This window comes from Acanthochromis polyacanthus, chromosome 9 (assembly GCF_021347895.1).
Source record: "Acanthochromis polyacanthus isolate Apoly-LR-REF ecotype Palm Island chromosome 9, KAUST_Apoly_ChrSc, whole genome shotgun sequence".
NCBI classification, from domain to species: Eukaryota; Metazoa; Chordata; class Actinopteri; family Pomacentridae; genus Acanthochromis; species Acanthochromis polyacanthus.
Genome location: NC_067121.1, coordinates 2890053 through 2905823, shown reverse-complemented (window position 1 = coordinate 2905823; position 15771 = coordinate 2890053). Strand labels below are relative to the sequence as shown.

Genomic DNA, 15771 nt, shown 5'->3' with positions numbered 1-15771 from the left:
GGTCCAGACCCCATAGGACGCTTCGAGACGTCCTCTGGTCCAGACCCCATAGGACGCTTCGAGACGTCTTCTGGTCCAGACCCCATAGGACGCTTCGAGACGTCTTCTGGTCCAGACCCCATAGGACGCTTCGAGACGTCTTCTGGTCCAAACCCCATGGGACGCTTCGAGACGTCTTCTGGTCCAGACCCCATAGGACGCTTCGAGACGTCTTCTGGTCCAAACCCCATAGGACGCTTCGAGACGTCCTCTGGTCCCGATCCAGTGGCTCAGAGGATTTTTGATGACATCAGGGGACCAACACAACATCAGGCAGGTGGCCATAATGTTCTGCCTGTTCGGTGTATCTGGGTGCAGTCCATCCACGGGGATGCTGGGGGTGAAGAAGCTATCACGCTAATTACTGTGATATGTGGGTCTACGTTCCTGTTCTTCCTCCAGGGTAATCAGCAAGTTTACTGGGAAGATACAGTTTAATTTGGAGATCACAGCGTTAGAAGCAGTGAGTCCACGGGTGTAAAATGATCACAACATCTCCACTGTGTTCCTGTAATTATTGCAGACATTTCCACTTCAAGATGTGAGCAAATGAAGGAACGCTGCAGGGAGACACTCTGGTGAAGCAAAGGATCAAACGGAAAGAGCTGCAAATGGACCCACAGTTTAAACTCAGTTTATCGGTTCCACCTAAAACTAACGCAGTCTGATGCAAGAGTTATGAGGAAAGTCCTGCTTCCCTGAAGGTTCTGCAGCTTTGTGATGAGCTCAGTGCTGTTTCTGGGAACATTCTGCTCTGATCAAAGACTCTCACAAAAATAAAGCTCTCCAGAGACTGAGGAGGTTTTACAAATATAGAAGCTCTGTGGATTAAAAATTCATAGCAGACACAACGGACTCAGCACTAAACCCAACATGTGAAACAGTGACGCTACAGAAGTGCTTTGATAAAGTTGTACTCATATTTTCACAACTGATTTCTGTGTCTCTCTATCTCCACTAGAACTGCAAAGTAGAATAAATATAAAGAAAATAAAACATTTAAAACGAAGAGACAAAGAATACAGTGTGATCTTAAGAGCTTCCACTCTCCTCTCAGAGATCTTCTCAGTTTTTTCTACCAGTTTTATCACCGTGACCCATCAAACCCCAGCAGTTTTAGTGGATTTAACACTTTGATCATTGTTCCCTGTCAGTTTCACCACCATCAGCACCTTAAGCCTCACTAACCAGACCGTTCTACGGCTATCAGCACCTTAAGTTGTCCTTAAGTGAGCAGTTATACAACAACTAAGACCACAACTTGAATATCCCTCTCTGAGTAGTTTTACATGTATGAACACCTGAGTCATCCCTCCCCACCAGTTAGTTTGAACTGAGAGTCCCAAGAGACTGGATCTGCACTGAAAATACACAGCGATGGATTTTGGTACCAGAAGTGAATCACTGTGAGTAGAGAGGAGAAAATGAAGGAGATAATCTGTTGTGAATTACATTCTGTTATCATAATCATGTAGGTTGAAATATGTCAGGCCACGTTTCTGCACAAACCTGTTACAGGAGGTCCTCGATTTACGTTGAGGTTCCATTCCTATGAATGGATGTCAGCTGATGTTTGATGTAAACAAAGCCGCGATATGCATCATAGTATCAATCAGTTCTTTTGAAGAGAAGATAACAGAACACTGTAACAGACTGTTATTTTTGTTGATGCTGAGGTTTCAATGTTTACTGTTCAGTTCCAGATTTACCTAATGTCAGTGAACGTGTCATGTTTAGTTAGCTCCCCTCTGATTGGCTGAGAGTCAGCAGTAGAGAGAGCTGGGAACGGTGGCTAATTCTGGAGCTAAATGATGGGTTTTTCTAGTTATTCTGGAGCTAAGTTATGGGGTTTTTCTAGTTCTTCTGGAGCTAAGTTATGGGGTTTTTCTAGTTCTTCTGGAGCTAAGTTATGGGGTTTTTCTAGTTCTTCTGGAGCTAAGTTATGGGGTTTTTCTAGTTATTCTGGCTACGGCCCACAGTATCCTGTGTGAAGGTTCAGTAAACCAGCAGAGAACCAGATAAAGTCTCACTCATTCATCACAGAGGGTCACTACAACATGTTGACCTGTTTTTACAATGACCCATGTTGGTCGGTGTTTCTGTTCCCAGTGTTTTATTTTAATCTCACTTCCATGGAGACGCTTTCCTTTTCTTAAAGCATCAGAAGAGTCTGACTTACGCTGGGAGCCATAATGAAGGTAAAAAGTTAGTGAATGTAGCACAATCCAAGGTGGAGTAGAACCAGAGAATGGATACAAAGCCGTCTGATAGCACCGTGTGACGTATTCATCCACTTGTCAACTAGTTCCATGTTACCAGTTGTGATGTAACGATGAGACGTTGCAGGTCGATGATGTCACAAACCGAGGACCCCCTGTATACAGTTTCATTATATTTCCTAACTGCAGCTGTTTTCATTCTCTTATAACATGAATATACAACCTGACTGGTGGGGCGGTGACCTCACCAGTGACAGTTGGTTGGAGCACTGCGAGGTCCGGTTGAAGAGGATGTCGTCCTTCACCAGCACCGCCACGGCCCTCAGGATGAAGGAGACGAACAGGTTGAGGTGGATGTAGTTCCTGGTGCAGTGGAGCTTCCTGCACACAAACAGGAACAGGAAGTCATTTTGGTGATGACGCTGCAGATCAAGACTTTTTATTTACAGCCCTGATTTTCATTTCAGAGGTTCAGAAACAAACAAACTCTACCCGGCTTTTCTGGACCAGAATATACCCCGGGGTATTAAAGAGCACAGGCAGCTCCATACCTCGGGGTGCGCTTTGTCAGCTTTTACCAGCTTCTGTTTACATTAATGAGTCTTTAGTTCAATACCCAAAGTTATGAAAAAATAACTGCAACACAGAGGGCAGTAGAAAACAGGGGTAACTAGGGGTACATCTTCTGTTGGGGCTATAAAATAAACAGTGTTCTGCATGACATCATCTTGTGGTGTCCAAACACCTTCAGCTTCCAGCAGAGCTGTAGTGGTTTTTGTAGAAAAAAGTGTGCTTTCATTTCCACAGAAGAGAATCTTAAAAGAACATCTTTATATTCCTGATGACTGTGTTTGTTGGAAGAGCTTAGTCTGTCACAACTTTAACTATTCTTAAGCTCAGAGCAAATACATAAAAGTAACATTTTACCAGCAGGTTACAAAACTGTAAAAGTTGCTAAAATATTTTTCTCCCCTTTCTTGATAAAATCAGTATGTTTGCACCAAGTTCATCACATATTTGTTCAGATCATGAATTCTATTAGTTTGCATTGGAGAGAAAATCTTAAATACTTGGTTTTGGGGGTATAAACTGGCCTAAGGGGTATAAAATATCCCAAATGATAACTAGAGATAAAACCTGGATTACACAGAATGAACCTTTGAAACATGATCCAGTTTTCAGTGCAGTTAGGAGTTCTACTGTGTCCTGTTGACAGCAGGCAGGCAGTTCACAGTTTTAAAGGTTTTATCTTAAGTACAAACCAAAACTGTCGCTGTGTCTTTAAATAACCTGCAACAAACTCTGTTCTCTGCTCAGTCTGAACTAATTTGCTGCAGAAAATGAACTTTGATTTTTACTTCCAGGTTGCAGCTCACAGGAAACAAGTTCAACCCTGGAACAAGTTTTCACCAAAGTGTGAGGCTGGCCGACATGTCCTCAGCAAACAGAGAAACAAACTGAATACGTGTCGTTAACGTGAAGCTGTGTAATGCAGAGCTTCACCTAAACTTTTTAGGACAGAAACACAAAAGCTTCACACTGAGCTGGAACCAGCAGCCGTCAGTCTGCTTCTGTGGCTGACAGTTTATATCTATCTGCTGTATAGAATCACTTCTCCGGCTTTATCTGCTTCAGCGATACGATCCGTTCAGTCTTACCGGAAGAGGCAGAGGATGGTGCTGCCGGTGGTGAGGGCGATCAGAGACAAGCTGTGGCCCAGAGTGTACAACGTCTGTACGACCAGGTAGAAGAGCAGCTGCAGAAAACAGACCCAGGATCAGCAAAACCACCAGAAACAACAGAGGAAACGTCAGCTTTCTGTCCTCAGTGGGTCCAAACAGCCTCAAAATTCAATGACAGAGAAAACCTTTCATTCTAATTTTTAAACAAAAACATACTCTCTAAAGTGTTTGACACGTTGATCTGGAATTTCCCAGACACCGTTTTAAATATCCAGAGTTTATAATAAGAAATAAGCTCTAAGTGAATCAGAAACGTGGAGCAGAAGAACCCTGATGATGAGTTCAGATGGAGAATTAAGAAAAATAAAAAAAATCTATATTTCCCTCCAATCACTTAAAATATCCACAATCTGTAAATGAACAGATAGGTTTTATCTTCAAAGTTAAACTGGTCTGGTTTAGCGATGCGTAACTTTATAAGTGTGTAATAAAACCCACAGAAACACAAAAACACACAATAAGTTCAGTGTTTGCTTTGTCCCTTCTGCTGGAACTGTGCAGACGTAAAGGACTCGCTACGAAACACAAAGATCCTGATTTTACACCAATAAAACACAACTATGAAGAAAATAGTTTGTGATCCTCCTAAAAGCTTCACAGCAGACCTCTGAAGGTCACACAACAAACGATGACGAAGCCGACATTAGAAACGCCACAAACAGCAGAGGACCACCAGCTAAACTCTGTGTTCCTGTTTGGATAAAATGAGCGAGTAAAATACCTGTGAGTCCTCAGCATTTACAGGCTTTTACTGTTGGACAACTTTCAGTTTTCTGTGTTATTTCGTTGACAGGCTGCGGTTCCATATTCAGAAGTCTTTCACTTTCACTGTGCTGCTGAAAGAGGATAAAACTTTGATCCTCATTGTAATTTTAAACTCTGTGTGACTTTTTCCACAACATTTCTCGTTCCGTTGTGCTGTAGAAGTTCACACATTCACGTGGTTCTGTACTTCTCTCACTAACAGCAGCGATGAATGAACAGTCTGATGAGTAAATATGCACTTCTGTTGGTGTGGATCACGTCGAGGTTTCGTGTGGTTCGTGTTGAGATGGAGGCCTGAAGATCAGACAGAAGTTAGACACCACAGAAACCGATACAGGGCTAAACAAGAACAAAGGCTGATTGAGGACCGGAGCAGTCGTGACCCAGATTGAGCTGGTGAAAGAGGACAACAGCACAATGACGGGAGCAGAACCCTGAACACCCAAAACTCTGCTTCTGCTGCTTCCCAGAACAGACAGAGGAATAAAAACACTCATCAGAACCAAGCTACCGAGTTACAGACGTCTGCTGGACTGAAGGAGGCTGAGGAGCAGCGTTCTGAGTCATTCACTATGATTTAATCTGCATTTAAATGTGTTCATAGTTAAAACCTCATGTGCTCTGACAGCACGGTTACGTCTTAAAAAGGCCAGTTTTCCTTGGTATCAGTCACAGAAAACTGATTTTCTTCCTCTTTTGTTTGATGAAATAAAAATCCTGTTCTCATCATTTTGCTAAATATCTCTGTAATCCAATAAAAACACCACAAACACCACAAAAAGCATCATCGAACACCACAAACAAACTTTGTCATTGTTTTCCAAACTTAAAGCTGCAGACGTTGAGTTTAAGAAGTAAACCTGTAACTGAACCGTTCCATCTCCGTTCATCACAGTTTTACGACAATTTATGCTCTGATTTTAGTTTTAGTTTTCTCAATCTCAATCTGATTTGGCTGAAAACTTTAAAGCACTAAAATATAAACATGAATGAAAAAAACTGTGAATCAGTCCTTCCAGGATTTCGCGGGCGTTTTTCGTGATTGTTGAGGCTGAAAATGCCTGAATTCACGGCAGCTTTTCTAACAAATTGCGATAAAAGTTGTGATGTTTTAAGCTTATTTGTTGTGATGAAATTACGGGAGACAGTGATAGTTGCTAAAAAGCTGCATTTTTCCAGCTTGTAGAACATGTTTCAATGCTGTAAATGACAATATTTATTCAGAAATTAATTATTTAACGTTCCAACCCATTTCCACAAAAGCTGGCACACCACGGTGGGACATTAGCAGCAGACAGATACTGGTTTAATACATAGACTGTATATAAAGATGGACGTAGCATCTGGCTCCAGAATTGAAGCCCACCCGGAAGTGTCAAAAACTTGCAATATCACGCCATCTGATAGGGTTGGCTCCAAAAAGCTTTTTCTCCATAGACCCCAATTCATTTTTGGAAAAAATAAAATTTGATAGACTGATGTTCTACAGCTCAGGATTTTTTTCCCGTTAGTTTTCATGGTCAAAATGAGAGATCAGGTGGCCGATCTTAAAACAAATCAATACTGAATTTTAAATAAATCGTTAAAGTTGGCGGAGCCAGGGGGCGTGGCTATACTTGATTGACAGTCCCATAGACTGGTCCTGCCCCTAGTTGCTCTCCGGTCCAGTCTGTTTGACGCTTTTTACGTCACTGGCTCCAAAAAATCCAAAACGGTGACCAGGAAGTAGCAAAATCCGGGCTTCATTTTCTCGGCGTTGAAACCAACGGGTGACGTCACGGTTAGTTCACGCCTGGTTTAATATGACGTGGTTGGTAGATTTGCGGCACAAAATACTAATTTACTATTGAATGAATCATATTTGAACATATCTGTCAGTGGCTTAAAAAGTTAATTTGACATCCTGGCACACGCGTGTTCACACACACACTCACGGCTTGTCACGTCAACTAACAAGAACAGCACTGAGAGCGCAGTCCTCCTTCTGCATGTTTAAGTACCGAATCACGTGACCTAAACATGTAGCCGGCGACGGGAATTGATGGGACTCAGAAACACCCCCACAATTTAATCAGTTGTTCTTGTATCATTTCCCATTCGTCCACAGTGATAGATTTGTTGTAGGATAACAATCATGTGATCGTCAGCAGGCCGCTGAGGTAGCTTGTTGCCATGGTTACCGTGCCGCTATCAGACGCCGTGCCGCTATGAATCCTTAACAAATCCGTGGATCCAAACTTTAAGCCGTATCACTGCTGAAGTCTAATCATTTGGTCCTTGTGTCATTTCTGACCGACCCTGAAAACTTCATTTAAATCTCTGAGTCTGTTTTTGAGTGATGTTGGTCACAGAGGAAGGATTCACACACGCTGATCGTCACATAACTCCACCGTGTTCTTTGGTGGAATAATTAATCTAATTTACCTTCATTCTTTCAGAGCTCTAATGGATCTGGATGCAACAGTTTCCATCATGGTGATTTATGTGGTCTGTTGTCTGATCATTTCAGCCGTTCTAATATGTTTCATGTTTTTTTAAGTGTATCAATGGATGATTTTTTTTTTTTATTGTATTCCACCACAGTATTGCACGGGTGTAAAACAGTTTAGCTCCGCTTTGGTGAAGAACATCAGTGAATTAATTGTTTATCACGGTCTTCAGCAGTAATTTTTGTTGGTAAATGAGAGACATTAGTATCGCACATGTCTGCATCTTCAAACCAGAAACAGGAAGTGAATTTGGTGACATACGTGCATTAGTTTGCACTGGGAGCTGCTCTGATTAGTGGAACTCACGGGAGGCGGGCCAAAATTGCGGGAAAGTTGTGGTGATTGGACAAAATTGCAAGGCTGCGCAAAATTCACGGAGATTGGTTGATTTCGTGTGAATTCCTGCGATCACAACATCGCGAATTCCTGGAGGGACTGCTGAAATTTAAGCCTCATATATCAAACACTTTCTGAAATAAACATTTGTTTTTCACTCCCTGTCAACTAACTTCCAGCAGGTTTGTTCTCACATTTAAATCTGTGTCTGTTTGAGCAACAATATCTGAGGAGCTGTTAGAGACAAAAACATTTTTAGGGTTAAATCAACAACCTGAGAGAAAGTTTAAAGCTGAAAGTTCACAAACATGCATTCATTAGGAAAAACAAACATCTAGCTCATCTTTAATCATCTGATTTTTAGAACGGTTTCTGCTTCATCTCTGATTTTCATAAAATCCAAACAGTTTGTGAGATTTTAGATTTATTATTTTTTGTTGAAAATGAGCCCAAAAACAAACTTTCAGCTGTTTTTTTCTCTCACATTTAAATCTGTTTGAACAACAGCATCTGAGGAACTATTAAAGATAAAACCTGAAACTTTCTCTGTTATTCTCATCACGTCACTGATTCAGAACCTGGAATATCAGAGAGTAGATCACATCAACTGATTATGGGGAGATGAAAAAGGACAACAAAAAATGTAAAAGTTCCATCTTAGAGCTCATAAACAGTAAAGCTAACTGGAGATATTTCTGACCACATGTAGCTTTACGTCACAACAACACAAAAATAAACATAAAATGAGAACACGTTTTATCTTTAATAACTGACTGAGCAGGTTTGTCAAGAGGGATTATTTTCATAAAGCAAAAATCACAGATTATTTTTGTTTCAAGCATTTTTTTTTTAAATAATTGTAAATTTTCATTTTTGTTAAATTTTATAAAACAGCAGAGAGGCAGCCTGGAGCAGTGTTTACAGATCAAAGAGGGATCCTCATTTAAGGGAACTGTGTGCGTTAATGTAAATGACCAGGGCCTGATTTGCTTACGCACAAAACAGGACTAGAAAGTGGCGTAAATCACAACCTTTGCGTAGAAAGTGGCGTACCATGGGTACGTTGTGTACGTTGTGATTTCTAAAAACAAACTTGACGTGAGACTGTGCGCACCAGTGCACCAACTTTGATGCTTGCTTAAGCACATTTTGGAGACAGAGGAACGGCAGTGCCGGAGGGTGAAGTGGTGAATTGAAACCAGGTTGATCTCAAACCTTTATTGTTATCACATATTAGACTTGTAGAGCCGGATAATCATAAACCCTCATTGTTGTAGATGTTCATATAGTGCGTCATTCGGCCGACGACTGTATTTGCAGAACTATGTTCATATATCAAACTTCCATCTTCAAATGATACAGAGCGGTGAGTGGCACTGATTGATTACTGATTTGGAAAAGGCCTGTGACAATCAGTCCAATCGCTGATCAAGCAGATAAATAGCGGGTGACAGCCGTGTGTAATGTGGCACAATGGATGAGCTGGCATTGCTGGAAGATCACGTTAAGAATGGAGAGAGATTTTAGGGATAAAGGAGATTTCCTGGACGATGATGACTGGCTAATAAGCCGATTCAGATTCCCTAGAGCAGTGCTCTTGGATCTATGTGCTGAACTGGGCCGTCTTAGACAGACCCCCCCACCCAAACCATCCCGGTACAGACACAGGAGCTGACGACTCGGGGGTTTCTGGTGACACCGGCTCCTTCCAGCGTTAAGTGGCCGGCAGGTCTGTGTTTAATATGAAGAATATATGAGGTTACATTTGTTGTCTAAATCCTATCTGGGTCTGATATACAGTTAAATGATGTCCTATAGGTCTGGATATCACAACCATCCCTCAGCACAATAATGCCAGCTGTTTGGATGACATTATAAACATGACCAGTCAGTACATCAGGTTTCCTTACACTGTGGGTGAACAGACCAACATTAAACGCCAATTTGCAGCGATGTCCGGTTTCCCAAATGTAATCGGCGTAACTGACTGCGCTCATGTTGCTGTAAGGGCTCTGAGTGAAGATGAATTTGTCTGTGAACCGAAAAAATGTACATTCAATCAGTGTACAAATTATTTGTACATCGGACATGATCATAACAAATTTAGTGGCAGGGTGTCCTGGGTCAACACATGATTCATTCATCCTGACGCACAGCAGTGAAAAGACTGCAGGGGGCGCTGTGTGAAATGCCGTGGATCAGCAGCTTATTTATATACAGATACATGAGTTACTTTGCATTGACCATTCATGGTAAAATGTGGGCGTGTTGTGGGCAGAATGTGAGGTGGATCCACCTGTGCAATCTTCCAGCTGGTGTGTGATTATAAAGAAATTGCGTACAGCTGTGCTTACACACAGTTTTATAAATCAGGGGTGAAGGGCAGACGCACATTTCAGATTTTCGGCGTACGCAAACTTTAGTATGGATCCTACACAATGTTTTATAAAAGAGGCCCCTGGTCTTTAAAAGCATTACTTTGATGTTTTAAACATCCAGATCCTTCACCCTTTTACAGATACTGTAAAAATCACTTGATCCAATTATTTAATTCATTTCTCATCCAAATCCTTGACCTGGCTGCTTTGGTTTCTTACTTTCATGCACAAAACTTCACCAGAAAGCTTAGACATGATTTTAGCAGGACGTAAAGCAGGACCAAGGGGGGAGTTTTAGTGAGTGTGTGACATCACTGATAGATAGGAAAGTACACACACACACACACACACACACACACACACACACACACACACACACACACACACACACACACACACACACACACACACACACACACACACACACACACCAGTGACCTTCTACAGCTGCAGCTTTCTCCACTAGCTGCTGCTCATTAAGCAGCAGCCCTGCAGGCTTCGTCACTTCCATCCTCTGATGGTCTCCGTTGTGCAGCAGCTTCTGTTCCTGCTGCAGTCAGAACTCATCAGGTCACATTGTCAGACAGCTTTACTGTGTTATTACCATCATTACTGTACCTTGTTCTGGCTGGTGTCTGACCCACAGACGCTGCTGATGTTGGGGAAAACCTCCGACCATCCGGCAGCCGTGCAGTTTCTGCTGATGTTTCCTGAAGAACAGATGCAGCAGATCAACCAAAAACAGACTCTGCTTCTACAAAACACAGCAGAAGAAGGAAAAGTCTCTGTGTTTATCTATCAAACAGCAGGAGGAGGTGAGGGATTAAGTGATGACTGAAATCACAGCATTCAGCCTGAACAGTCTGATTTACTGGTTCTGTCTCTTTTTATTCCATAGAATCATTTTTATTCTTCAGTTTCTGCTTCCAACATGTAGAAATACATCTGAGGACTTTAAGGTTTCCCGGGTTAAATCATGGAAACAAACTCCTGAAAAGGAGTTTTACTGAGCAGTCAGAGGAAGTCTGACTTTTAAATCTGTTTCATCTGTTCTGCTCATGATTCAAACATTCATCTCTTCTCTTTTACGTATTCTTCTGTTAAACAGTTCTTCATAAGCTGCTGATCCTGATTTGACACAAGTTTAATGTCCTCTGAACTCTTTTATTTCCTTCAGTATTTCCTTCTATCTGTCCTAAAACTGTTGGTTTTTATGCACCGTGTTCTTTTCAGTCCTCATCCTCAGCAGTTCATGTATTTTTAATTATGAATCGATCGATCAATAACATCCCCAGTTAACGCTCTGCAGCACTGTTGATCTGATGAAGCATCACTGTTTTATCACTGTAAAGGTAAAAGAAGCATTATTTCATGAAGATAGAAACGCTCATGATGAGTTTTAGTCATTTTGGATGAGTTTTAGGTAAAAGTCATTTCAGACATATTTTAAGTCGTCTGGAATAGGCTTTAGTCATTCAAAATATATTTTCTATAGAATAAATCATTCAGATTAGTGGAGATGTACCAAAAGCTAATTTAGCATTATTAGCGTTATTTAATGAAGACAGAAAACTTTAAGTTAAGCTCATATTAAACACTTCTTGGGTCACTTATGGTCCGTTTTAGGTTATTTAGGGCGATTTTAACATCATTTTGGTCAGGTTTTTAGTAATTCTGGACATATTTTGAATCATTTTGGATGACTTTGCTCCAGGTTTTAGTCATTTAGGATCAATGTTTGTTCAGATTAATCCTTAAACTGAATGAAACAGTGAATTTGTACCAAATGCTGATAAAACTGAATGTGAACACGCATACTTCACGTGTGCTGGACCCTGATACACGATGCGTTTACAGAACTACTGTCCCGGTCATGTTGGGGTCACTTCCTGTCCTCCACATCTGTCTGAGTTCATCTTTGACGTGTTCAGTGAATCTATCAGCCGCTCAGTTTCCACAGATTTACTTTCATCTGCACCACGCTGCTCAAATATGTTTCAGATCGGTGCGTTGTGCTGCTCCTCAGACAGCCAATCACACACTGGATGGGGTGGGAGTCGTTACCATGGTAACCCAGAACACGGAGGAGCAGCTTCCAGCACATAGTGAAGGAGTCGTCTCTGAACAGTGGCATTACCACATGGAGCACTTCCTATGAGCGTCCCTGAAGACGCAGCTTATTATCGGTAAATCCAGCTCATTAAGCACAGAGAGCAGGAGAGAAGCTCACTGATGCACAGTTCCTCCTGTGTGTCAGGAGAACAAACCACCTTCATGCTCGGAGATCTCCTTTGATACGACTTTTTTACTGAACCGACTCCGGATTCTAAAACTTTTGCGCCGTCTGCAGCCGTTAAAAAATAAATGAAGTCATTCCCACGACATGAACATCAGCTCTGAAAGGACCAACCAGAGCAGCAGGAGAAGGTCTGCATTAAACCCTCCAGGATCAGACTAACTCATCGTCCTCTGGTTCTGGTTCTGGTTCTGACTGAGCTCCACGTCCAGCGACAGTAAACTCCTGACTCCAGATCCTGAAGGACGCTGGAACTTCAGCTCCCTTTGGAAAGAATCCCGGTTAAAAAGCTCTATTTGCTCACTGACTGGAAGTAACACACTTGAACGTCCGTGCAGACTAAACACAGCTGAGGCTAGCAGAGATTTACAGCCTGATTCAGGACGAACACATCAGTAGAAACCAGCTAAACACCACAGAGCAGCAGTGTGACGACGAGGACGCTCCGAGCTCATGAATAACAAAGAGAAAGACTCATCAGGCTTTAGTGAACTGTTCTAGACTGGATTTAGCTTTACTGTCATTACACATCTACAGGGAACGATGTGCAGTTTGACGTCTGACTAAGAATTAAAAACGCCCAGACATAAACAGGGTGAATATTGTTCTAAACACAATCCACTGAGTAGAGCTGCTACACACATATTTATACATGTAATGAACTGCTTTTTATTTGTAGTTTTCTGTCTTGCTTTTATCATTTTCTGTCGGGTCTTTTGTCGTTTTCTGTCTTATTTTTGTCGTTTTCTGTCTTGTTTTTATCATTTTCTGTCAGGTCTTTTGTCATTTTCTGTCTTGTTTTTGTCATTTCCATCCTCCATCAGTGTTCCTACAGAATGAGTAGAGCAAAGCTATGTCCTCTCTTCTATTTTCCATCTTTTCATCCATTGTCAGTCTTGATTGAATGTCTCTCTCTACTTCATATGATCAGGATCAGACTCATTCTTTGGACTGTTTTCCATCAGTGGTCAGCAGTAACAGCTAGCTAAATATTTAGCTTCTACTGCTGAGAAAAAGATCACATTAGCATGGATTAGAGTAGGGTTAGCAACAACACAGAAACATGGAATAAAGATGAGACAATCAAAACCTATTATTGATCACTGTGGAGCAGAAAACTGGAGAAGAGAAGGTTTAGTTTTCACACATTTAGAAGCTCAGATGTCCTCCAGTTCTGGAATAATGACCCAGATATCTCCAGAAATGGAATCTGGATCATCACCATGTTTTCTAATTATTTTTACATCGTGTTATTTAAAAGTCATCTTCAGTTTCCTTTGTCTCTGATTGAAATCTGGCCTTTTTTTTCTGTTTCTTCAGCATAAATGGAACAAACGTCCATTCAGCTGCTGCTCAGTAAAACCAGAGTTTAGCTTCTCTTGTTGTTTGGCACATTTTTCACATCAGTGTCAGAAAAGATCACGCTGCATGACGCTGATGGACTGGATGATTGAAGTTTTGCTGCTGTCCAGAGTTCTGCTGCAGTTTAATTTGACGTTAAACGTCTCGAGGCTGTTTCTGATCCTGCTGGATTCCCTCCTGAATCCTTCCTGTTTCTGGCCGTCGTGTCGATGACTAAACGTGCTGTGAGCGCCCGGCGGCTCCACGATCCAACGTTAAGAAACGCTCCTGACTCTTTATGGAAGACGAGCGTTTAGATCAGCAGAGACGTTTGACTTCCTGTCAGAGAAATTAACCCTCCACGTCTAAAGTCACAAATCCTCATCCAGTCACTTCCATCCAGACTGCAGACAGCGTATCCATCCCCCAACGCTGTTTGATCAGATTCAATACCAACCGTTCAGAGCCCTGGTTTCTGGTAGGACTGATCAGAGTGGGACCTAATTCTGATTATATTCTGGCTTTTCTTCCACAGCTTTTAACCACTGAGCAGGACTTAGATTTAACTAAACTGTCTGAGTTTAACGTCCAAACCAAAGGATTAGTAAAAGACGTCTAAGTACAGAAATGTGAACAAATAAAACACGCCAGCTGTTCTTCCTAACTGATAAAATGAGTGAGTGCAGAGTTAAAGTTACTGCTGAGAAGTTAAAGCTAACTTCACTGCCTGTCAGAGCTTTTTAGCTAACTGTGAAGCTAACTAGCAGCATTTCAGCTGTAGAACGGTTAATAATTAGATAATTAGATAATTATGACAGAAAGCAACAAAAACATCATGTACAGGTTCTGCTAGCATGTTGTGGAACATGTTCCATGAATAATAATTATTATTTAAAATATTATGATGGTTAAAAAATGTTCCCACAAATACAGAGACATGAACGAAAAAATAAAACCAATAAAAGGACATTTACATTAGATTCTAACTGATTTATTAGAGATTCAGAGAAAAATGGTATTTTAGGAGAACTCCAGACTTCTCTGATATTTTATTTTTTCCCCTAGTTTTTATAGATTTGGTCTCAGCATAAGAACATTTACTCACTACTGATGTTTAAGGGTTTAAAACATGGATTATTGGATGTAAAACGTCCTCCAGTTCTGAATGAGCCGCTGAACCAATGGATTCACATGGGAGGCTTCACTGGAGGTAAAGTTACAGAAACTGAACTCATCTGAAGCGTTTAACGGATCTTTTCTTTCTTCTTCTGAGTCGGCGTGTGATTTACAGACTGGACCTTTAACGGGTGAATTTACTCCTCAAACTGCAGATGAACTCGGTGTTCTAATGTTTGTTTCTACACCGACGAATCAGTGAAAGAAGAATGTTTTACCTTGTTGACATGTTTCATCTGCCGTGTGCTGACGTGTCTTTTTCATCATGTGGCCGGTCTGATGGATCTGACAGATCCGTCAGACCGGCCACGCCCCCCCCCCCCGCCGTCCGGTGGACCAGATCCTGAACTCACCGTTTCTCCCGAACACGGTCCTGAGGACTCGAGGACACTCGATGGTGACGGTTTCTCCAAACCCAGTCGGTTCCCAGCATGCAATGCTGTCCCAAGTTCCTCTGCATCCGGGTTCTGTCAGAACCGAACAGTTTCATGAGTAGAACTTTACATTAAAAAACATTTAAGAGACTGTTCTGCTTAGAAAGAAGTCAGTGAATAAAACACACTAAAAACAGAAATATTAGAGCAGCAAAAACTGTAGAATAAAAGAAAACAAATATTTAAAGCTACAATAAAAACAGTGAAATCCATAAATACATTAATAAATGTGTCCTAATTTATAAAATATTTTCTATGTATTTAACCACTGACAAAATTAAATTCAGGTTTAATTTTTCACACCTTTCTATATTTACATAGTTTAGAGAATAATAAAAAATGCTGTTTTTATAATTTCATACAGATTAGTTTGTTAAATGACAAATATTTAGTATAACTGCAGAAGTTTTCACAAGAAGACTAGAATTAACGAGAAGAACCTGTGGAAGTATTCTGACTGCAGGAGGACAAAAGTAGGAACATTCTGCAGAATTAAAACCTGTTTTCTGGCCTTAATTTGGTGTGTGTGTGTGTGTGTGTGTGTGTGTGTGTGTGT

The 15771-nt window shown here is 41.2% G+C and overlaps 1 protein-coding gene across 1 annotated transcript in view; it reads right to left on the bottom strand.

Annotated features, from left to right (window-relative positions):
• The window catches only part of LOC110958303 (vasoactive intestinal polypeptide receptor 2-like), a 45683-nt gene that overhangs the window by 14381 nt on the left and 15531 nt on the right, over positions 1 to 15771 (bottom strand). The window contains exons 3-6 of the mRNA XM_022204778.2: positions 15135 to 15248; positions 10587 to 10678; positions 3917 to 4014; positions 2507 to 2639 (exon numbers count right to left, since the gene is read on the bottom strand). Coding sequence (XP_022060470.2) covers positions 2507 to 2639; positions 3917 to 4014; positions 10587 to 10678; positions 15135 to 15248 — 437 coding nt within the window. The remainder of the gene's footprint in view (positions 1 to 2506; positions 2640 to 3916; positions 4015 to 10586; positions 10679 to 15134; positions 15249 to 15771) is intronic.